General features: G+C 40.3%; 2 protein-coding genes across 6 annotated transcripts in view; both read left to right on the top strand.

The window, feature by feature from the left end:
• Positions 1 to 126: 126 nt before the first annotated feature.
• Positions 127 to 17,848, top strand: INPP5K (inositol polyphosphate-5-phosphatase K). 4 transcript variants are annotated; one of them, XM_086763027.1, is made up of 14 exons: positions 164 to 281; positions 1,918 to 2,195; positions 2,415 to 2,522; positions 3,195 to 3,303; positions 6,265 to 6,381; positions 6,719 to 6,891; positions 8,399 to 8,510; positions 9,071 to 9,180; positions 9,770 to 9,796; positions 11,532 to 11,724; positions 11,964 to 12,101; positions 12,625 to 12,708; positions 13,958 to 14,062; positions 15,151 to 17,848. In XM_086763027.1, exons 2-14 carry the CDS (start codon positions 1,921 to 1,923, stop codon positions 15,247 to 15,249), a joined length of 1,650 nt encoding a protein of 549 aa, XP_086619153.1. In that variant the 5' UTR covers positions 164 to 281; positions 1,918 to 1,920; the 3' UTR covers positions 15,250 to 17,848. The 4 variants fall into 4 exon arrangements, with proteins under 4 accessions (XP_086619156.1, XP_010114411.2, XP_086619153.1 ...); XM_086763030.1 differs by lacking the exon at positions 1,918 to 2,195 and having other exon boundaries at positions 127 to 281; XM_086763028.1 differs by lacking the exon at positions 9,770 to 9,796.
• Positions 17,849 to 20,532: 2,684 nt separating this feature from the next.
• The window catches only part of MYO1C (myosin IC), a 57,159-nt gene continuing 53,246 nt past the window's right edge, over positions 20,533 to 24,445 (top strand). The window contains exon 1 of one of the 2 annotated variants that reach the window (XM_086763204.1): positions 20,533 to 20,681. In XM_086763204.1, the coding sequence (XP_086619330.1) occupies positions 20,607 to 20,681 (75 nt within the window). In that variant the 5' untranslated portion in view covers positions 20,533 to 20,606. Of the gene's footprint in view, positions 20,682 to 22,679; positions 22,815 to 24,445 lie in introns of those variants that run through there. The other variant, XM_086763203.1, reaches the window with a different exon arrangement.

Here is a 24,445-nt window from a genome sequence, read left to right on the forward strand (position 1 = left end):
GCCGCGGTCCTCCCGCCCGCTTGGCGGCGCCCTCGCGCGCCTCCCTCCTTCCGCCGCCCCCCTTCCCGCCCTCGTCTCGCGGGCCAATGGGCGCGAAGCGCTGGCGGCAGCGGGCGCGGCGCCGCTGAGGGGAGCGAGGAGGCCGCGGGCTGGGCCGGGCCGGGCCGGGCCGGGCCGGGCGAGGCAGGGGCCTCCGCTGTCCCTGACGGGATCCCCGCTCGCGGCCGTGGGGAGATGGAGCCCACGGGCCCGGCACAGCGCGGTGCCTTGAGGGAGCTGAGGTGAGCGGTCGGGGGCGGCCCGGCGTTGAGGGGCAGGTCTGAGGGCGGCTTTTCCCGAGTAGGGGCGAAAAGTAGCTGAGTCGTTACGTAATTAGCAGAGAATTAGCGAAACTTGTGTTTCTGCTTATTAGCAGGGAGTTAAACTAATTGGCGGTGTTACGTAGTCACATGAAATTGAGAAGAAAAGCTGATTTGGCTGCTTTGAAAGGGTCGGTACCGAGGCGTTTGGGGGGGCTTTCCAGAGACCTGTCTGGGTTTAACGAGGGCAGGAGCTGCTGCGCTCGCTGTTAACGCCTCTGGGGCCTCGAATTTGTCGCTGTTCATGAGGAGGAAGCAGCTTGAATAAAGCTTCTGCTTTTATGGTGGTTTTACATTGTGTTTTCTGGGGCCATAAGTTGTGGTGCCGGGCACTGTGGGCTTGGCTCACATGAGGAATCTACTTAAAGGGAAGTTGAGCAGCTGTCTGCAACAGGAAAACTTAAAAAAATAAACACCAACACAAACACTAGCATTTGCTCAAAGATCTTAAAAGTCATCTTGATGCAGTATTATGAACACTATGACCCTGAAAAATTCTCTGATGTTGAATAACTTCAGGAATCGGTGAAATGAAATAACATCTTTGGTAGTTTGTATTTAGGAATGTGTTTGCAGGAAGCGTGCTTGAGCCTGTGCTCTGGCTGTACAGACAGCTGCCTGAATGCTCTGAGCAGTGTCCTCCTCCCTCTGGAGAAGGCTCTCTTTGTGGCATCAAGTGAAGATTGGCATCACTCCTTACTGCAGACAGTACTTGTGTGGCCTTGTGAAGTAGTCAGGAGCATCGGTAGAGCTTTGGGGTTACATAGTGCTGTAGGTTATTTGCTTTGCAGATGCATGTGCGTTCCTCACTATTCAGTTTTTCCTGTAGATGTAGTCATAACCTACCACAAAACTGAATTATTAAGGATGTTTTTGAAATTTTTACAAGGACTTTTCCTTTTGGTGTGAATTCCAGCACTGCAGTCTTTCCTGTGTTCTAATCAGTAGTGTAGATACTGGGTACTTGTTAAATTTCTGTCAGTAATGATTGATTACTTCAGTATTATTTCAATTTTGTTTAATCAGATAATTGTCTTACGAAATTAGTAACTGGAGAGAGTTCCCAAGTGATACATTACCGTCTTATAAAAAAACAGTAGACGAGTCCTGTGACATGGGAATGTTTCTGACAGTGCTTGAGAGGAGCGGTAGATTTGCTTGGTTTTGGTCAGAACTGTGTATTTATATGTTTGGGAGCAGGAGATTATATTTCTACTAGCCTGCGGATGGAGGCACATGATTGTTGCAAATCAACAATAAGTTCTTTTAAACCTTGAGCTTATAGAATTAACCACGTTAAATCTGTTATGAAGAAACAATTCACTGTGTGAGGTAGGATGTGACTGCAGCTTTTGTAACAAGCCCTTGAGTGTGGTGGTAATGCTAGAGTTTTTTTTCCAGTGTTGCTGCATCTACATTTGTCCTTTGGTGTTAGAAGCAATGCTGAATTTCACACGAGTGAAAACTTGATCTGGAGGACCCTTAGCCATCTGTTTCTTGTATATTTAGGATTTTAATGGGCTAGTCCTTCAGAGCGTTGTTATTCTTTTCTTTTGAGCAAATGGCATCCTTCAGTAGCGAAGATGCATTTCAAGATTCAGGAGCCCTCTCCCTAAACGATTTAGAAAGCCTGCACAACTTCCGCAGCCGTTCTGCAAGTTTCAGCAGCACGGGGTCCAGCGGCCGCTTGCAGCTCCGTCAACGAGTAGCCCAGCTTATGGCTTGTGTAGAGGACATCAGCTCGGATGATGAAATTCATGAAGAAGTGTCTCGCACTCTAGATGAAGCTTTCCTTATCTGGGGGAAAAAGCTGAAGGATAAGTGGCAAGAATTCAGGTTTTGTCCCCTGTAGTTGATGGTGTTTGGTTGTTTTGGTTTGTTTGTTTGTTTTTCTAATGCTAGTTAATAAATTGATTTCTGTTTGATGAAAAGTGACAGAAAATCTTTGTTTTCTGTACGTAGAAATTCTGTGAAGAAATTAGATGCTCTTAGGGTTACCTGTTCATATTTCAATTTTATCGTTGGTTTTGTTTGATATTTGTTTTTTGTTTGTAGACTACACTTAGTTACCTGGAACGTGGGCACAGCTTCTCCGCCTCCTGATGTCAGTAGTTTACTTCAGCTCGATTCACTGGCCCCGACTATGGATATGTATGTTATAGGGTAAGTATCTATTAAAGAACTTGCTTTGTAAGTTTATTGCAAACCTGCTAAGTTTCAACAGCTTACTTTGTTGTGGGAGGACTGTGCTGTGTGAATTGCTGCCTAGGTTTGACATTATCGCTAGCAGAAGGTAAAGATTAGAGTTAGTGACTTAGAACACTGATCTACAGCAAGAGAATCTTCTTTCTGTTCGTTTTTGTGACAAAATACAGAATCTGTTTTTTCTAAACACACAAAAAGTTTTTGACTGCTATTTTCTTTGTTAGCACGTAAAGGCATATTCATTTTGATATGAAAGTTGTCAAAAATTCAGTATGTTTAAAAACATCAGTGTAAGCTTATTAGGTACAGTCTGCCACTGTATTTTCCAAACTTTCTTGGAATTTTAGAGACCTGACAGTTAGGTTATTTGTCATAACGTATCTTGAGTCTAGCATTGTCTTAAACTCTGTCTTCAGGTGTGCATAAGCTCCTTGAACTTTGCTTTTCTCAGTGTTAGACGTGTTAGGCCTGTGGATAGGTTAAACTGCTTGCAGATGAGAAACTGAACAGCAAGGAATTCCTGACATGCTGAGAGAGGTCTGTTAGGATGTTGTGGTCTGTGTTCTGGAAAGGTGATGTGAATTCCATCAAAGCCACGTGATACAGCGTGAGTAATCTTGTTGTGTTCAGCTTACAGGAGGTGAACTCCAGAATCACAAATTTTCTGTCTGACTTGGCATTTGATGATCCATGGAGCATTTTTTTCATGACTGTATTGTCTCCACTGGGATATATCAAGGTAATTGTTTACGTCCCATTTAACTGTCACAGCAGTGAAGGAAAATGTCTTCCCCAGCTCCTTTCAGACGTTTTTTCCCCTCAAACTCTCCATAAAAGATAACTTGATGGTGTATTTGCAGGTGTCAGTAACTTCCATAGGTACATGTATGTTAGAAGTGATTTGTCATCACACCTGTGTTTTCGTGTTTTCTTGATAAAGGCAATTTGAATTTTTCTCTGTTAATCATGATGTCCTTAGGTTTAGCAGTAAAAGTTGCATATAGTTTTTCATTTCTCATTTGGAATAGTTGGGCAGTTTTGGTGCTTTTGCATCTCAGATGACAAACAGCGAGAAGTTGTTCAGGCAGCGGCCTGTGTAAGTGCTGCAGAACCGTGGGATGAATAGAAAAATACTCCTGTCGTCATAAGAATACGTTCTCAAGGAACAGAGTAATGAAGATTATTTAAAACAAAATGTGATGTAAACTTACACTCAACAGCCTGTTTCTTGTGGCCGCAATATCTCTGTCTCTCTCTTGTTTGTAGAACATTTTTTTTCTTTGTGCAATATTGGGGAACTGTATTGTGGTGCTTCTAATGTAGTCTGCTTAAGTACCTGCTTTCACTGTAAATACCACGCAATGGCAGTGTTTTTCGTTAAGATTGGTAAGGTTTCTTTTTCCTTTTTTTTTTTTTCCCCCACTTGTTTGCAGGTGAAAATAAATTCCGTATATGTAAGCCAGGATTTTAGTGGGTGTATATATTTTTCTGAGGACTTTATTTTTGATGGAAGACCTAGCACATTGCATGGTAGTTTAACTGACAAGATTTTTGGTAATATTCGGGGCATAAGATCAGCTAAAGTGCTAGCTATTTTAGTAATTCAAACAGTGAACATAGGAGGATATCCTGAATTTCTCTAATAAAGAGATATTAAAAGCCTTTTTAATGTTGTATTGGTTTTCTAAATCAAGTGTGATTTCAGGATGATTTTGCTGAGAGGATTGTATTAGCTGCATGCTAATCAGACTCAGTAGTTTTGCTGTTCTTTTCAATGTAATTAAACAAAACAAAGGACCCATTTGGAGTTATACATTTTTTTTAAAAGACATCATTTGTTCTAGTGTAAGTCCTTGCTGATAAACATGCAAAATCTGGCTGTGGGCTGACATTCCGGCCCTGTGTACAGTCAGTTAAAAAGAATTCCTAGCGGTATGCATGGTTGATTTTGAATTATGATTTATAAATGTGGCACTTTGGACACACTAATGAATGGATACTGCCACCTAATGGTTTTCAGCAGGACTTGATTAGCTCTAATAATAAGAGGGGACTGTCAGGCCAAGTCAAAATCAAAACAGGCAGTGTGGAGAGCTTGTGCTAGGGCTTATCTGGGACGCTGGCTGAGGAGGAGAGGCTGTTGTTAAAAAGGAGCAGTTACCCCTTCTTTGCTGACCTGTGACAAGGTTGAGGGTAGAGGGGTAGGTGGGTAGGTGTCATCCTTGCGGTACTCTGTCGAGGATCTCCTGTAGCAGGGTCTGTTTTCAGAGCGCTAGGTTGGCTGGGGTCAGTCCATTCTTTCACCGTAAGCAGAATCATGCCGCCTCTGTGAGAGGCCTTTGCTTGATTTGGCGCTACGTGTTGGTGGGACCAGAGCCAGTTCCAGTAGAGGAGGGATCCGTTGTGTTTTGATGTTCAGGACCTACAGAGAGAACATGTTTCATATGATCTTGAGAAATGTCTGAGGACCAGCCCACAGCAGAATGAAATGTAACAAATAATAAAGGGACTGAGAGATCTTTGTATCTTGTAGAACTAATTATGGAAAGGAGAATATTGGTTACACCAAATGTCTGATCAGATACAAATATTTCTGCATCAACTAGTAATTAAGATCCATCATTTTGATACACTGCTTAGTATTTTGTTGGGTACAAGAACAATGAAATCATTAACATATATTCTGAAATCATTTAATTATGTAGACGTGGAGGCAAAGAAAGGAGGAATTCTGTTTTAAATTTTGGGCTGAGTTTGTGTATTTCTCCAGCAGTTGTATAGTCAGTGTTATTCTTAATATCAGGTTTTATTCTAATACAGTCTTTTCCTAAGTTTATCCAGCATAAAATTGAACTACAATTAATATATTTCAGTGTCTGTATTTTAAAAGCAATCACTATCATTACCACAAATACTTAAAATGAATATTGTGTCTCATGCCAGGAGCATTGTAAAGTTTGTGAATTTTTAATGAACATCTTTGTTAGACTTGTTTCCACAAAAAGAAAACAAACAAAAACCACAACAAAACAATGAAAAACCTGCAGTATCTTAAAGTCGAAACAATGTCTTATGTGCTCCCTAAGCGTCTTGGCTTTGGAAGTGTTCAGTAAATTAGTTTTTGCAGGCATTGCAGGCAAGAGTTAGTGCTGTTTGCAGCTCATTGTTTTTGCAAGTGCCTAGAAGTAACTGCCATGGTTTCTAGGCTTTTTAATGGCACTTACAATGATCAGTTATATGCTGAAGGATGTTTCTGTTTGGAAAACTTGCTCCTGTTGGAGGACTTGCAGGTGTGCACTATTAAGATTATAGGTGAAAAAGCAAGGATTTGGTTCTTCGTGAACAGGATGCTTAAAGATAGGAACAAGAGGCTGGTGAGGCAGAAGAAAGGTGTTTAAAGATGTTTGGGAAAGTACACATTTTTGAGGTCAGCTCAGATTTGTAATATGATGCAATAATGTTAATTAGTTGAGAGATTCATCAAAAATTGTTTATAACGAGGTCTACCGTAAGAATGTATTCCTTACAGCACTGAAATGCGTCTGCGTTTACTGTGTCACAGTATTGAAGCCAGGCTTGGCAAGGGAGTTGCATTACTTCTGCTATGGTGTTCTTCACCTAAAAGCGCCTATGAAGGAGCCCCAAGGAATTCCGAATACCTCCCTGGAAATGATCGTGGCTTCTTTTGTGTCTCTTCTAGCTCTCCTCCGTTCGCATGCAGGGATTACTCCTCCTGATTTTCGTGAAGCACATCCACCTTCCTTTCATACGGGACATTCACACCCACTACACGCGCACGGGCCTGTATGGGTACTGGGTAAGGAACTATCCGAGACTTGATTGCTTTGCTTACTTAGACTTATGTGGTGTGTGCCTCTAAATGGTTTCATGGTGGGAGAGAGGATGTGTGGTTTACTTAAAACTTAATAAACTGGCAAGCAGCAAGACTCGCTTGTTTGAACGTTGTATGCATGTGCACAGCACGGGCTGTGATTTTATCTGTTTATTAGCTGATTGACAACAGTTTATGTAGGAAGAAATTGTATTCATTTAAATCTAAATAGCAAGATTTAAAAATGTATAAGTGCTGTTAATAGTTACACTTGCAGGTATTGACTATAGTTTCAGAGAATGTTGTTAATCTTCCATACCAGGGGAACAAAGGAGGAGTCACCATCCGCATGTCCCTGTATGGTCATACAGTTTGTTTCATGAACTGCCACTTGCCAGCGCACATGGAGAACACAGAGCAGCGACTGGATGACTTTGAGAAAATTCTGGAAATGCAGTTTGAAGGAGAGAATATTCCAAGTACCCTGGATCATGAGTGAGTTGTTCAGACCCTGTTCTGCCTGTATTGGTTTTATTTTTGATATGGTAAACTCGTGCACTGAAGAGTTTTTGCTTTTGGAGTTTTCATCCATCATTTTTATTTTAAATGTCTTTTCAGCCTTGACCCTGAATCCTGGGAGGAAAAGATGACCTGAAAGATTGAGGTCTGTTTTGCAAGACTGTCCCTTCCAGTCTTGGATTACATTAAATCTGTTAGCATATGTATTGCACATGTGACGTGCTGGGCTCTAGAAGCTAAAGCTCATTTATATAAAAAAATCTTATAGATCACTATTAAATATTTATCTTCCTCCCTCTTTTGAGGAGATTTGTGTTATGCCTTTAGGCTGGTTTTTATTCCTGTTTTAATTTTAGAATCAGGCACAGGGCTTCTCAGACTTTAACACCTTGATTTATGATTTCTGTAGCTGTATTAATTACACTTCCCTTGGGTATCTCACAAAAAACTCCAAATAAACCTGATTCGGGCCACTAATTGCGTTCTTGTTCCATAATTCTACAGGAATTATTTGTATGTTCCGTTGTTTTCACGTGCTGCAATCTAAAGATGGTAATAGAACCACTTAAAAAATTGTTGAGAGAAACATTTCAGTTTGGTATTTTTTTTTTTTCTGTACTCATAAAACTACCAGGACAGATAAATCCAGAATAGACATGTAATAGCACTTTAATTGTTAATGAGTTCATTAAAATCAAGTAAAAATGTATGACACATGAGTTTCAAAATTATTACTTTTCCTACTTTAGTATAAGTGTTTGATATTTCAATTTAATATGTTTCATTTTCTTGATGATGTGCTTGGGCATGTACCGAATAACCTACTGTCATCTTCTAAGAAGAAATTACACGTGGCGTTAAAATAAAAGTTTTGTTTCCAGAAGGTGAACTTTGGGGTATCTGCCCCTGAAAACCATTGAAAGTAGGGATCTTCAAAGAGAAGTTAATTTACTTGAAAAGACCGCTTTCCTCTTGTTGAGAACGTTGCTGATCATACACTCCAGCGTTTCGTAACAATTAATAATTACAGAACATCCCTTATGTGTCCCTGCTTTCCCAAGGCACTAAACCAGAGCTCTGACTTGGGGGATTAACATAACCAACTGGTGCATAGGTCATGAATTTTGTGAATTATTTTACTTACTGTTAAAATGTAATTCTAAGTCTATCTCTAATAGAGGTGTAAGTTATTAGGAGACTCAGGATAAGTTAATACCCAGGCAGTAATGAGCAAGCAGCAAGAATGCAAGGGATTAATTTACTATTTCAATTCCTTTACATTTTTTGTTTAGCAGTAAGTTATCCCTGTGTAAGCTGATCTGTAACTGCTTAATGTTTGTGTTTAAGCTGTTTAGATTAAGTAATGTAAGTGATTATAAGCCATTACACTAATTACGTGCTCTATTCTATTGAATTCTTCCCTTGTGTTAATGGATTCCTATTAACCTTCCTTAGTTTTTTGCTTTTTTTTTTTTTTTTTTAGCGTTCTCTTCTGGTTTGGAGATCTAAACTTCCGGATAGCAGATTATGGCATACATTTTGTCCGAGAATCAATAAATAACAAGCGGTACAATCTGCTGTGGGAAAAGGACCAGGTACGTTGCCTTAATCTCTTTGGAGGTTTTGTTTGTTTGTTTGGTTTGTTTTTAATATATGCAAACACAGCATGGTAGTTAAGGTTACCTCTTGAGTTTCTAATTTCTGTTGAAGAATACAGATTCAGAGTAGTCCTGAGGTGGGACAGATCTAGCTGTTTGCTCTCTCACTTCTCAGTCATAAACCCCAATTAATTGCAAACTTTTCCTGCTTTTGTTTAATTTCTTCGTCTTCTGCAATGCTCATGTTTGTCTGAAGCTTTCTTTGGAATTCAGTTCCTCACCTTAATTTCTGCTCCTTTTTTTCTTTTCCCAGTAATTATTTTTGAAAGAAGCTATATCTGGAATTAATTTGAGTAGAACTGCTACAAAAATTTTAAACAGTTAGTCTCAAGAGTTCTGGTGGTAACAAAGAGATGCTTATGAATTTACCTTTCCAAATATATTGTACTGATTGAGATGTTGAATTCTTCTTGGAAGATGCTTTCTCAGGTCCTTTCCCACTTGTTCTTTAAGCTCTGATTTTTAAACATAATTTTTATTTCTTTTTATTTCTGCAGTTAAATATGGCAAAAAAGAAGGAAGTATTTCTTCAGGAATTCATAGAGGGTCCTCTGCAGTTTAAACCCACCTACAAGTTTGACCTTTATTCGGATGTGTATGATACAAGGTAAAAGCACAATAAGATGAGTTTAGACATGAGATGTTAGAGTGGACGTTTATCACTAAATATCACTTTTGTAAGCAAACCTGAATTTCCTGAATGTACATTCAGGTTAACTGGGGCTATTGTGCTATTTTATTAGGCTCATTCAGTGGTCAGATCTGAATAAATGAATATTTCTGGCTGAAGAAGCCTGAACCTGCTGATTGCATGCAGGAAGTAGTGAAACAGCCCAGCTTTCTTTTTGGAAAGACAAGATTAACAGAATAAACCAGCACTTGTTTAAGCCGTGTCTTTTTTGGTTCTTTAATATTAAAAGTGCCCATTGGTTGCCAGAAATGAGCAAAAGGAAAAGAGTAATTAAACTTTTGTTTTCCTCCCCTATTCAAGCATTTCATTTGCTACTGCTAGTATTTGAAAACAAATGTAAATGTGTCTTTATAAATTATTTTAAGTTGAAAATGGAGTAGCTTAAGTTTCCAAAGTTTTTCTCTGACACTAAAGTTTGTTGTTAAGTATTAGTCTTATGTTTCAACAGAAGGATAAGTTCCTGTCCAAACAGGGGTTTTGTACTGATCTTTCTCTTTACTTCCAGAGAGCAGAAGTCCCTGTTTTGGTTTAAGTAAGAAGAGAACTTTCTGGATTTCATAGATCTGTAAATATTTCAGAATCAAAACAATGCTCCTTCTCGAGCTTTTGATTTGATTTTTGTGAAATATTTGAAAATCAAATGACAACTGATTTTCTTCAGGGATTTTCTGAACCTATCTAAAAGCTGTCGTGCCATCTACTCTGCTGCTGCGCTTAATGTTGGAAATTTATTCATTTGGATCCAAAGACATTTTGCTCCCTTAATTGAGTGTGAAGAGATAAAATTGGACCAGCAGTAAATCCAGTTTACAAAAAATACTTATAATAATCCAAACCTAGACATTCTAAGAATGATTAGTAGCCTAATAGTCTGTATTGGCTCATTTAAAGAACAAAAACTATGCTTACGCGTACTTTGCACATTGTGCTGTTATTAATATATTAATATTAATTATATTTTGGTCGGATGGGGGGTGATCAGTAGACGTCAAGGCGCTCACCCTTGAGACGTATGCTTTACATGAAGCACACAGGATTTTGTTATATTTGATACCTTTTTCAGTGTGGATTTTGAGGGTTTGTTTCCCATCTAATATGCCATTTTTTGTAAAACAGTGAGTGTATTAACTTAAGCCGTTCGTTTGGTATTTTCTTGCACAGCAGAGCAGACATATGGCAGCTCATAGAGATTTCTGTCGGTTTATATAATTACTGGAGTAAGTGGGATGTGGCCGTTTTGTAATTTAAAATCTTTTCACCTTATTAAAGGTGAGTCACACTTGTATATGGGAAGGGGTAAAACAAAAATATGTTGAATATTGAATTAAATGACATTTCCAGTTTATTATTATTTTGATATTCGAAGTTATTAAACTGACAGTTTTCCTTACGCATCCTGCTCATTAACTTTTATAATTCAATCCAGTCCATTCTAATTCCTCTTCCATAGGGTATGATCTTTTCTCCATTTCAATTTGAAGTGATACATCCATACAGAGAGTTGCTGTTAAGTCTTCCTCCCACTACAGAGAGAACCACGAAAGGCTCATGTCTTCTGTTGTTGTTAATATGGTATAAAAGGAAACTCTGAATTATGACTACAGTTTGATGTATTGCACAGTTGCAGGTTGCAGATGCAATTTTCTTGATTATGGAATTTTTAAAGCTTTTTGTTGTGAGACAGCAATAGCTTCCAGACTTGAAATACAGGCCAATACAAGTTAAGGGAATTTAAAATAAAGCATTGCTGTGTCACCTGTGATTAGTATAAGCTACCTAAGTTTTTCGGGTTTTTGTTGTTGAAAGAAACTTGTTCTCAAATGTTTTAAATAATTTCAAACATCATTCAGGCTCTTCCTACATCTTCCTTGAGATTATGCCCCTTTTCTCGGAATGACTATGCATTTGAAGCTTGGGGCAGTTGCTGTATTACCTCAATTTTCTTGCATGTTTTTATGGAGTGTTTTAGGAGAAAGTATCATTTCCTCTACGAAGCTGACTAACCCATTGAAATGCCCTTCTCCCCTTCATTTTACTCCTCTCTCAGAAACCTATGAAAATTCTCTGTGGCAAGTGGAGTTGAGTTCAAATTAAGGAAACATTGATTGTGACTGCATGTTGAACAGAGCTGTAAAATGAAGCTTGAATGTGATTGCCTTCTTTTATTAATATGCATCTTACAGTCTTTCAACTTTGAGTAGATTTTGCACATTATTACTAGCTTTGGCAACTGTTTTTCTTCTCATTTCACTTTTAAACTTTTGCAGTGAGAAGAAAAGAAAGCCAGCGTGGACTGACAGAATTCTTTGGAGAGTGAAAAATCTCTGCCGGCATGCATCAAAAGAAAGTGAATTCTCTGAAGAGGAGCAGACAATTTCTGTTACTTTGAATAACTATATCAGTCACATGAGCTATGGCATCAGCGATCACAAACCTGTTACAGGAACTTTTGGGCTTGAGGTGCTGTCCTAGTTATGTTGTTAAGAAAAAGTTTGTTTTACTAAGTCTTGCCTTACAGAAGGCAAGCTTTGCAAGTCGTAATCTCTGTGTTTCATTCTGTTTATAGTGAAGGCAGCAAATTGCTTTCAGGTTATTTCCATGCAGCTGAAAGTCCTACAGTAGGTTGGGAGAGAATAGCTTGAAAAGAATAACTGAAAGAATGACAGGCTTGACTGACTTTGTTCTGTTCTTTTCTCTAGATGAAGCCTCTCCTATCAGATCCTTTGGTCACACTGAGTCCTGAGGGTGAGTGGAGCGCAGAACATGATGTTCTCATCAGCTATTCTGCCGTGTCTGAATTCCCAAGCAGTGCTTGGGACTGGATTGGACTCTTCAAGGTAATGTTACTGCATCAAGGCTCTTGCCTCTAATGAAGGTGGTGAATACAACTGGAGGAGGTAGTTGATGGTCTTCTGGCACAGGGCAATATAATTCCTACTGCAAAACTCTCCAAAATAGTCATGTCTTCTTGGTTGCCATTAGTTTCTGTATGCCAACAGTTTAGTTGCATAGCATGTGAGCTCTTTCACATGCTTTAAATTCTCTGCTAAGTAATGTGGTGATTTATTTAAGTAAAACAGTGTAGAAGCTGTGAAAATGAATTGTCCTTCCCTAATGTCTGCAGTTCAAAAGATTTGTACAGGAAAGAACAAAAATAAACAAAAATCAATGGAAGAGTCAGAGAACACTCTCTCAGAAACTAAATATTTGTGCATGCCTCCAAAGTGTTTTGATCCTAAAAGTGAAGTGTTTTAATTACTTCAGTGAAGTAGTAAACATCTCTCTCACAGCTTTGAGTTTTCCATCTAGTATGTTTTTTGTTCGCTTCAGAAGGCTGATGGTTTGCATCTTTCTTTGCAGGTGACTTTCAGGCATGTGAATGACTACGTTACTTATGCTTGGGTAGAAGATGATGAAATTTCTTCTAATGAAGACAGTAAACAAGTAAGCCAATTTATATTTCTTTCTAATAGAGTTTCCCATAGAGTAGCATTCAAGGTCTATTTGTTCCATATCCCCTTCCTTGTATGGGTTCTATATCCTCTTCTTTCGGGAGTGATATTATTGTTTAAGGTCCCTCCTCCTAATGCTTGTTAATTTTCAGGTAGTCTAGCTTACCTTCTCAGGTGTGATCATAGTGCTTAAGGGAACTGATGAAAAAGCAATTTATTCCTGTAGTGACTTTTCATTGCATTAAAAACTACTGTCATTGTATATTTTGGTCTGTTTCTGTCACTAAAATAAGTAACTGGCCATTTTTTCATCTGATGGTCCAAGTTGTTCACTGTATCCGAAATATTTACTGATTTTTGTTACAGTTTTAAGTACCTAATGTTCTAACACAATCAGCTCCAGATATCTAACACAGCTACAGATCAGGGTTTCTTAGACTTTTCTTCATTTTGGCTGTTGAGTGTTTTGGTCCCTCTTTAAAAACTCTTGTCTATTACATAGCGTTCTAGTAGTAATTACCTGAAGTGATTTAAAAAAATTAAATAAACAAAACATTATCTGTTTCCAGAGGTATTTATCTGACCAAACAGAAATTGAAATTTAAATGTAGGAGACACGGTGAGTGGAAGGATGGATGAGATTTTCCAGGCAACAATGGAAAGCAGTCCTTTCTTAGAGATTTTGTGAGTTAGCATCAAGTTTACAACAAGGCCCCAAATTGTATTGTACCAGTATTCTAAATCTCAAAATTTCTCTGATATCATGCTTTCCTATCACTAAGCTTAAAAATCTAAGCACTGTGAGCGTTGTTTTAGCAGGGTACTGTGGGTTGCAGTTTAGGAACCATGAGTCTTTAGGACAGTAGAAAACTGAGGTGGTGGCTTTGCTCTGCCGTTTCATGTAACGGCTTATTGCCACCAGGAGGAGGCAGTTCGTCTTCCCCCCTTGCCGCTTGTGCGGCCTTGCCCCTTCCCTTACAGCAGCGCTGGGTTTCTTCCCACTTCTTGCCGAACCAAGTCAGCTTGCTAACATGGTGAAGAGAATTTGCTTTTCCTCCCTCACTTTCAGATGGTTTCATGAGTTATTTCTGTCCTCATCCTTTTTAGCTTATGTTTAAAAACTGGCTTATAAATAATAAATAACTATTTTTTTTGTGTGTCCTGAATGGCAGAGACTGCTTTACTGCAAGTTTCTTTCTCAGTGCAAATTGCCCATTGCCTATTCTTATTCTTGTTGACAGGTTTACATGAGTGCTGCAGAAATACCTGATACGGGAGGAGAATTTTTGCTTTGTTATTATAGCAATAATTTGCAGTCAATAGTTGGTATCAGCCAGCCTTTTCAGGTAATATATTTGAAAGCTTTGATTAACATTGATGTGATTTTTATTTCTTTTGCTTTCATGTACATCTGAACGTAGGTGTGTGCAGCTGTGTTAATCCTGGGGGAGGTGGCAGCAAGAAGTAATTGCAAAAAGGATATGTGCTGGCTGACATCCTGTAAAAGAATTTGCTGATACGCTAAAAAACTCCGAGTTGCTATTACGGCAACACATTGTTGTAATGAAATAAGACAAGTATCTCTCTCTCAGCTTTCCTTTTTGGAGCTTCAGGCTCTTCAGGTCCGTAGTTTCTGTAAAGATGAGAACTCAGCTCAGCTTAAATGCTACCAAGTTTCCAACAGATTGTAAGTGAGCTCTTTGTGCTCCATTCTGTGGTAAATTTGCACAGAAGCGCTTCCTGTATATTCAGTCACTTGAATTTGGGAAAGACAAGACAACTGGAACTCAAATTATTTATTTAACAAGCTTCTTCATTTAATTTCTGCAAGGATGACAACCTGCACAGACTCGATAAAGTGACCAAGCATTACTTCTTCTACACAAGCACTTTATGGCAAAACGATTTTATTTGTGCATAATTTTCCATGCTGTCACAGCTGTGCTAATGTGCTGTAGAATGAAATGAAAGTTCTGCATTGTTGGGTGCAGGGGTTCTAGAAGATGGTGAAACTCCATTACCTTAGGGGATACACTAATGAAAGTTGCTGGGCTGGCTGGTGTATCTCAGTGATGGTGTTCATTTTTTTTTTCTTGCTATATTGGTGAGAAAGATTGCAGAGTCCAGTATTTCTGTTGTTTCTGAAATTAAGATCTACCACAGACTCTGCAGAATGGTTGTCAGTTGCATGTGGGTACAACACACTGTATGCCTTTCTTTTTGCATGACACTTCATGTTCTGATATCAGTTTAATATTTTTTTACTAGATTTTTTTTTTAATTTCATGATTGCTGCATAGATGCATCACTTCTAATTTTCTCAGCTTCTATCAAGTATGTAAGACATCTTTATATAAAGGTGTATTGATAGTACAGAGCGACACAGTGTTTCTGAACGTGTTAATTTGTTTTTGAACTGCTGTCTTTCTTCTAGATTCAGCCTAACAGAACGTTAATGGAAAAGGATCTGACACAGGATGAGAACAGTTGGATGCAGAAACCTGACAATCTGGAATCGCGTAATGAGTTCTGAAGGCAGAAATGGCATTTAGTGGTCCTGATTCAGGAGTCAGATGATTCTTTATGTCTTAGTGATTATAAGCTTTTACTCTTAGAAGATGGAGTAAGACAGGCAGGTAGGATTGTTCAGAAACTGTATGCTCATAGAAGATAATTTATTATGGAAACAGATATTTTTATTTTTACGGGGAGAGTAACTCCTACACTGGATGAGAACCATAAAAATAGCACCTAATGAATGCTGTATGTTTTAAGGTGACAGTCATTTCTAATGCGGTGATTTAACTGAAGTAAGTTGCGATCTGTAATAGATTTTTAGGCTTGCTCCTTTTTTGTAGAGGATATTTATTTATGATACAATATTTACTATGCTGTAACCACTTAAATAATTGATTTCCAAATTTTGAGTTTAAATGAAGTTATTTAAAAAGTTATTTATTAGATACAGCTAGTTAGCTTGTTTTAAAATTGTGTTTGACTTTCAAATGTAAGCTAATTACCTTTTGGGAAACACATGTGGCAACAAGAAGTCACATGAAAACGAAGTCTTTGGAGTGTGTAAATTCTCCTTTGCTAGTAGATCCCTTTTCTTCATGCCTTACTGATAAGTATTTGTAGATTTCTCCATTTCTAATTTTTCCAGATTGAGATACATTTATCAAAACATATTTTTCCTGATGTTTTAAAAATTCTTCTTTTATAAAACAATTTAGCAATTTTCCTATTGCATTTCTCCCTCTGATTGAAAAAAGTAAAATAAAACCACTTTTATAGTAGTCCCTGGCTCAGAGTTAACCAGAATCCCACCATTTCTGGAAGAAATTGCTGAATTTGAGAAACACTTTAGCGTAGGTGAGCAGACGATAGTTCATGAGGCACTTGTTGGCACAGAGCTGATGGTCATGGTACTAACCCCGATTGTTTCTGTGGCTGTATTGAATTTAGAAAGCTAAAGCCATATTTAAGTACTTCCCTGGTACCATCCTGCCACATAATTGCTACACTTACTACAGAGATTATGGGAATTATAAATGGGGAATTTCAGTGGAACAAGATCTTTCGTATGGCATAATCTGTGCTACCAAAATAATAATTTAAAGCAATCAGTCTGCAAAATTCCTGTTTTTCTAGAGGTGCTTAGACCTTAATGTATCCTATGCACTTGAGGCTGGAGATGGAGTAAGAAAGATCATGTACCTTTAAAAACCTGAAAGGTAGTTAGCTTCAGAAGCGGTTTTATTTCTTGATGAGGAAATTGAGATGTTTGGAAAGGTTTGGAAGAGGCACCAACATTCCACAGAATCTCAGACTGCAGTGCCAGAAAAGAGCACTTGTGAGTCTCCCAGGTTCTAGATACACAGCTTCAAGCTACCGACTGTGTGTGGCAAGTAAAGTTAGTTACTAATCACTGGTTATGGATGAAAAGAGAAAATTTGGTTCAAGTGGAAGAGCAAAGCAAAGGATGTTGGTGTGTTTATGTTGGAATATTGCTTCAGAACTGAACGGATTCCTTTTTGCTCTTTTTCTCAAAGCCTTGTTTATTTCAGAATTCTTTTGAGATAGAAGGTTAACACCTTGGTATGACATTTGTTTTGCAGTTACTTACTTATTCACTGTATAAAATCAGTGGTTCGGGTGTCTTTGTATACTGTGGAGACTAAACGTAGGTTTGCTGGTTAGATAGCTGCAGTGTGGGGTTTCAGAACATTTAGCCTCTGTAAATTTTAGTTAGTTTTAGCTCAGCTTAATGCTTGGAGTTGGGAACTATTTCCAGCTGTAAGCAGTGAGGGCAGGTTCAGAGGATACTGTGTTCATTGTGTGGATTAAACCTGCCTTGAGGTTTGTAGTTTGTACATTCCATATCACACTTTGGAACAATAATAGAAACACTTTTCACATTTGTACCGGTCTTAAAAGAATTGGTTTTGCACTAAATCTTCCAGATATTTGACTTTTCATGGCAATAAGGACATCAGACAAATCCCTACTGAATTGCAAAGAGCTTGCAGTTCTTGAGTTGTACTCTATTTCTGATTTTACTTGTATAACTGTGTTACTGTACTCTGTGCAAGGAGACTCTGTGGAGAGCTCGAAGAACAGTGGTCTTTGAATTCCAGACCACAGCTGGCAATTTATTGTGGACCAAGATCCAGTTTCTTTTAATCAGGGTGCATCTGCTGTTCATGAGCGGCTCAGAGGGGGAGCCGTACAGCCAAGAAACTCAAGATCCTTAATGCTACATGAGAGCTGATAACCCTCTCAATCACTGGACATAGAAGCTGCATTTTGTAAACTAATCCTTTGAACCACAGGACTTCACTGAGAAAGCCCACAGCTGCTGTGATTGAATCTGCTTGTGTGTTAGCAGGATGCTGCACAGAACGGTACACTTCTTTCCTGAGTATTATGCACACAGTAGCACTTTTGTTTACTACTGTTACCTATGGTAGCTTTCCAAACTATTCCATGACCTGTAATGATACAATTTCTGATGAAATTTCTCTTTCTTAAAGCACCTTTAATTGGATGTTATAATCACTGGAAATGTTTTTATACTGATGTGTTTTCTTTTCACATACCACTAAAATAAATCCTGGCAGTGAAGTGTTCTACATGACTTCTGTTAATTTGAGAACAAGCGCGTTGGTTTGGGTGAGGAGGATTAATTCATGCATGATAACCTTTTTCCAATAAACTTTATTTAATGTGCAGATGCAACAGTATTTTAGAATGGAAATATGTCAGTAATAACATACGTGGTAGGGCTTTGGACTGCAAAAGAAAGGCAAGAAGAAATACTGGTTTTGTTTTGGACAAAGCAGATTAATTTTTTTTTTTCTATTTAAATGAATCTAGTATTAAATGGACTTCTGTTTTGGATTTTCTGTCCGTCCTCCCCCATTGAGAAGGTTTTGCTATTTTCCTTGTAAAAATGCTCAAGCATGCTCAAGGTTCTTCTAATCTCACTTTTTCACAGTGAATTTTTTCACAGACATTTGAGATGTCTTTTTTTGTCTTTGTGAAAGATCTGCTACATTATACTTCGTATTTTACATTTTCTATGTTTTAATATAAATTTCCTATAAAATCATTGCCATCTAAGGGTAACTCTTCATAATTCCCTGCTGTTAGAGAATTTATTTTAAAATAGGAAATATGTCTACCAAGGAATGTTGTCCACTATGGCCTTATTTAACTTCCCCATATTCCTAGCTAACCTCAGGATGTGCAGTGTATCATTGCACACAGATAGTACAGCTCTGTGTAAACAGGAAATATTTCTAAGATGTCTTGCGTGTTTGTTGGACCCTAAAAATACGTTCTGATAAAGGCTATTGTTTCTACTACCACTACTTCCTTCTCTGCTCTTGGACACTAAGTGACACTGTGATGAACTTGTCTTAATATACTGCAGTGGAAAAGCCAGTTGAGCAAAGCTTGTATTAGGTTTTCCTTGAGAGAAGAAATGATACCTTTTTTGAGAACTCTGCATTGCTAACAGGAATATTTCCGATGGCCCTTTCTGTCCTTGGATATAGGAATTCACTGCTTGAAAGTGATTGAAATGAAGCAATTTATTTTGTAATAATACAAGATGCAGAGATCACAGGAAGTTCCTGGTACGCATCACTGTGTGAATACCAATGTTATTTAACTTTGTAACTCGTGCGTTAAGCAGAGAATATCCTAGTTTCCTTACGCTTCTTTTTTTTTTTCTTTATACCAATCTTGAAAGAGAATGGAGAAAAAGATTTTTGTGTAAAGATAGAAGTGTTTGAGGGTGGTTGTCTATGTGGACAACTTGTGTGCTTTTATCTTTAACTATCTTTTTTTAGGCACAAGCTGAAACATTAGAGAGTTGTGCAGTACACAGTGGTGCGGAGTGAGCTGTTCTTTGTGTGGCTGCTTTGTTCAGCCAAGGCAGTGGCGCTCACCACCTGATGAATCCATGCAGTACACGTTGAGTTACTCTGGAAACTGGTCTGCTCGGGAACTACGCTGAACTTGTCAGTTCAATTGCTTCAACTTAAGAAAAATCAGGTATCTCTGTGTACATCCCACCTCCCTGTGTTACAGTGGAACTGTCATCTTCCCCTTACGAGGTCTCTGCAATAAAAAGAACATCACATATGTGCAATCTGACAAGTAGCAGGAGAAATCTGCGTGGGAGCATTTGAAGCACAGGTTGGAAGAATCACTGGTGGAAAACAGTGAAGTCAAGGGAAGTGTGAGATCTGGGAAGGCAAACTGGGGAGAGGAATTTTTTGTCTGCAGTCTCTTTCTACTTTCTTTACCCTTTTGTTTTTTTTCCTCTTGTTCTCACTTCCTTGTAGCCCATTTTCAGAACTTTTTTTGCACATGATTCTGGTATCAGCATCACAGGAATCGTTCCAGTTAAACAGCCCTTGTGTTCTAGACTATTAATCTTTGTGATTTCTCTGTATAGGAAGGGTAGATAAGATAGGCTAGGTATTGCTCCGTGTTACTGAGCAGGGCGGTTTTGTTTGGGGAAGTGACAGTGATAGTTTCTTTAAAATGTGACAAAAATCTCTTTTTCAGTTGAACCCTATATTGGGAAGTAAGTAGTCAAGGAAACAATTGTTGGACTGGAACAATCTTGTATATAACAGCTAAGGGAAGTGTAAGAATAATTCCAGGTACGGAACAGAACAGTGATAGGGCTAGAGATTGCATTAATGGATGACATGACTATGGTAAAGTTCTGTAATTGCACTTAAACCAGCGTTTACCAGCTTATTTTTCTCATAGCAGGATTTTTTTTTGTGCAGTAACATGCAAATTAATTTACTTTGTCATGATTAGTTAGCTACTCAAGGATTGAATTAATAATGCTTTAGTTTGCAGCAATTTGAAGAACTTCCTGTAGTTACCATGGGAGCAATCAGCATTTGCTATTGCTCTGTCTCTAAACCAAGTATCTCAGAGGCGAAGATGGAGAATTTTTTTCTACATAAAATCCTTTGGTAGATTTGTAAAGCCTACCTTCTGATTGTTTCGTGCTAATACCTATGAAACAGCATCCGCAGCGACTTGACTTTTCTGAGTCCACTGGGACTAAAATGGAACATCAACAAAGTTTGCGGCAATAAACACGAACATAAATTTAGGCTTCTTGGAACTGTCTTGACACTAGTGGAAACTAGTCTTGAACTTAATTGTTGTTTCAGCTTACACCTACACTTAGTATAAATACAGAAGTTCATTTCTTCCTCTCACAACAGGGCTCTGAAACAAAGGCTGCAGTTAGTCAAGGTCTTCTCCCAGACTACGCGGGGAGTTCTGCCGCTGTGCTTTGAAATCAGAACTATCCGTAAAGAACAGAGAAATTTACTAACTTACCTTGGAAAAATGGAACTGCAAGTTGAACTTATTCCTACAGGAGAAATCATCCGTGTGGTTAGTCGCAATGGAGAACGCAAGATTGTAAGCTTGTTTTTTTATTGTTCTCTTTTTTCCCCTCTTGTATTGTTAGTTACACCATAACCAACTTAGTTGCTGTTCTGAACTGAGAAATGCTAGCGCACACGAGGCTTCTGCAAGACTGATTGGTCACTGGAGTGACTGGAGCTGTGTTGTGAACAGTTTTCTCTCACTAGGTTGAAAGGAGTAGCAATGAACGTTAATATTAAGTGACTGGGAGTTTAGAATACTTCAGTGTAGCGAAGTTGGCGTGACTTACAGTTGGTGTATTGGCCCGGCCGTATTCATTCTATCAGAATTCTGGAAGCACTTTCAAAGTACAAAGGAAAGGAAAGAGCTTTGAAGAGAGTATTTTGATCCTCTTCAATATCGATTGTCCATGATGCCACTGGATTCATGCCCTGAATGTTACAGAAAGGTTCACACATCAAAAATTCAGTGGCAGAGGAACATATTAATGGACTGTTATTAATATCTCAAGGAACTGAGTATTATGTTAGCTTGTGACTTTCGGTCACCTGGGTTCAGGGTTTGCATGTAAGTGGAAAATCCATGAGCTGATTGTTTCTGGTTTGACATGGCAGATATAAATAGTTAAAAAGACACAGTACTTTTCTAAGAATAATTTCAGCTTTCAGTCCTTGGGAGGAATGGCCATTCTGTGTTTTTTGCTTTGTTATTTTCTAACTGGAAAATTGTATACTTGCTAATAAGGAGTGTAAAGACAAAGAACTCTGTAAAAACTTTTTAAAATCCTCCTTATGTTTAAATGTACCTAAATGCAACTGTGAATTTATATCTCTTTGTCGTAGGTGCTTATAAACTGTTTAATGTATCTTCGGTTCTGGTAGCAGATTGCTCTGGGCAGAGCCATTACGTACTGAAGTACACATCTGTGCATGTTGCTCCGGTTTCCTAGCAGTGTCTTTCTAGTAAGTAATCTGAAACTTGATCTGAAAATTAGCTAAGACATTTACTGGGTGGATTACACAATCGTTAGGTAGAGTCATTTTACTTCAGAAAAACCTGAGAGCTCTGCCTTCTTGGAAGATGAGATAGTGGCAATTCTGGCATTCTTTGGTTTCCAGTAAATGGTCCCGGAATGTCACTGACTTATTTGTAGTGACAGCAGAGGACACTGGCTGGACGGAATTGTCTTTCCCAGTGGGATCTGTTCCTTTAAACCTTGTCCGGAATAGTGTGTGCCAGGATCCTGGGGGAGACATCAGAGAGAGAAAAGCTATTAGTCCAGCTTTCTAAAAAGTTTTAAATACTCATTAACAGTCCATAAAACTGTAATTTGCTGCTTTGAGAACAGCAGTCTGTGTTTGTCAAGTACTGTTGGTGCTGCAGGAATGGCCAGAGAAAAGTAGTTTCTGATGTTCTGTGCTTTAACACAAACAGAAGCCTGTAGTCGAAGATAGTTTGAACTGCTGCAGGAGGGGAAAGCGCAGAGCTTTACTGGTTCAGCTCGGTACGCCTCAGTCTGTTAGAATTAAACCATATGCAGAATTCCCTGTGGATCCTGGCTGGATTGCCTGTGGTATTTCACGAGCCAAGGTGCGTGGTGGTTGCTGCAGGTTCCCCGAGTTCACTCTGGCTTTGGGGAATCGCTCCAGCGTGAGCTTCACCCTGCGTCCTTCTCAGAAAGACACGCTTTTGAGGATTCCCACGGGGAGGGGACGGGGAAATGCTCCTGGGCGCCCGAGGTTTATCTGCGGAGGAGGAGACAGGTGCGTCTGTAATTCCCAGCTGCAGGAACGCGAACCCATTTGGTTCGCAGCTGATCAGCGGGATGCTGTTGTCCTGCACCGTGGCATGGGGGTCACGGTGCTGCGGGGCCCAGCACCCCCCCGCCTCCCCATCCCTCGCCGGCGGCCTGCGCGGTATTTGCGCGGGGCGTTGGGGGGGGGGGGGGGCCGTGCTCGGCGTCCCGCCCCGCGGGGCTGAACGGCAGGTGAGGGCGGAGGCAGGGCCGCGGCCTCACCGCCCGCACTCCGCATGCCCGGCGCTCGGACATGCTCACTAGCGGCGCGGCGCGCGCTCCCGCGGGCAGTCGGTGCCGAGGCGCTGGCGGAGCCGCCGCAGGGCCCCGAGCCGCGCCGCCCGGGGAAGGGGAGCGGGCGCGGAGCACAGGTGAGCGGGGCGAGGGGCGAGCCGGGGAGGGCAGCGCCGGGCCGGGCCGCGCCGCAGCAGCGGGGAGGGGGGGTGCCCGCGGCCGCCGCCACCCCGTGCTCCCGGAAAGGCGCCGGGGCTCGGCCACATGGCCGCGGGGTGCCCGGAGGGGAGCGGGGGGCGGCACCGGACGGCGCCCCGGGGAAGGCGGGCGGACAGCCCCGGCTCGGCCGTGTCCCTCCCCACCCCGAAGTCAGCCACCTTCCCGGAAACTCTGAAATTTCCACGGAGGAAACAAATGACCCTTCCACGGCAACCGGCATCCTGGCGGCAGCCCGGAGCGCTGCCTCCCCTTCCGTAACGTTACTAAACACGCTCCGGTAGCGCTGCCCTGCCTGTGTCCCCGACGGGGTGGATCCTGGCCGGGACTGGCGTGGGGAGCGGGAGCCGGAATGGGAAAGGGCGCGGCTGGGCGTGGGGGCAGGAGCCGGGCTCCTCCGAGGAGCGGCTCTGGACGGGCCGAACTTGTTTGGTGCGTTCTGCTGCTGCTGTGGGGAGCGCTTACACTGGGGCTGGAATCATTCTTCCTTGTTCGCCAGCGCTTGCACAGGTGCCTAAAGGCAGTTCGTGAGGAAAGCTCGGTATTTTTAGTCCTCCCTCACAGGTGATGTTGTCAAACACCATCAATTCTCCAGCTTAGACCACGGGTCTGTGTCTGTGCTAAGGCTCGGGGGTCCCCATCTGTTGTGCTGCTTTCTGTGCCAGCCTTCCCCAGTAACGTGATTTATGGAAGGAGTCTGCCTCTGCGCTGAATGAATGTCTCATTCTAGTAACTTGAACTTTTCCAGTAAGCCGGCTTGATCTGCATCCTCGTGTTTGGGAGGATTACAGAAGAAAAAATGATTCTGAGATACAATACAGAGATTATTCTGGTCTTTATTCTTTCTATGGCTGTTGCTTGAGATGGAAGGCTTCTCCAGAACCACTTGTAGATGGCAGCTGCCTGGTTTTAGAAGGTGACAAATGAGAAAATTTGCTTGGTTGTTGGGACAAGCCGTGAAAGCAGAACCACATCTTAGAGGAATTGGAAAGAAAGGCATTCTTCTTTCATCTCCTTTTGGAGCAATAGATAATTACCAGCTGTCAGCACCTTTGCAAAAGTCTTTCATAAACTGCCTAAGGCTTACAGAACTGATGAGTTCTTAATTTTTACAGTAGGCCCTGGTATGGTTGCACTGTCGTAACACTTAAGGCTTTGCAGTTTTGATACTGGATATAATCCTGTATTTCAGGGAGAGGCTATGTAAATATAAATGTCTTCTATTCTGCCTGGCAGGGACCAATGGAGTGCTAGACTGTACACATGCTATCCTAATTTATCATGGCATAATGGGTAGATTTTTTTTTTTTAAAGGAAAACAAAAAAGTCTGAATCACAATTTACAAAGGGAGTGAGAGATCCCATGTGACGCAAGATCCACAGAGTGCAATTTCTGTTCTCTTTTCCATAACTAGCAGCAAAGAAACTTGTGGTTTACGATGCATCTTCAGAATTTATAATATCTAGAAGAGAAATTATACAGAGCCTGACAAAATTATTCAAGCCAGGTGGAAGACCTTTCTCAGACATTTGGGGTTTTTCTGTTGTTTGT

This window comes from Chlamydotis macqueenii, chromosome 19 (genome assembly GCF_036417535.1).
Source record: "Chlamydotis macqueenii isolate bChlMac1 chromosome 19, bChlMac1.mat, whole genome shotgun sequence".
Classification (NCBI taxonomy): domain Eukaryota; kingdom Metazoa; phylum Chordata; class Aves; order Otidiformes; family Otididae; genus Chlamydotis; species Chlamydotis macqueenii.

Coding starts and splice junctions, on each gene's coding strand:
- INPP5K (XM_086763027.1), top strand. CDS start 1,921: ATGGCATCCTTCAGTAGCGAAGATGCATTTCAAGATTCAGGAGCCCTC. Junction 2,523..3,194: donor ATGGATATGTATGTTATAGG/GTAAGTATCTAT, acceptor TGTTGTGTTCAG/CTTACAGGAGGTGAACTCCA. Junction 6,892..8,398: donor CCAAGTACCCTGGATCATGA/GTGAGTTGTTCA, acceptor TTTTTTTTTTAG/CGTTCTCTTCTGGTTTGGAG.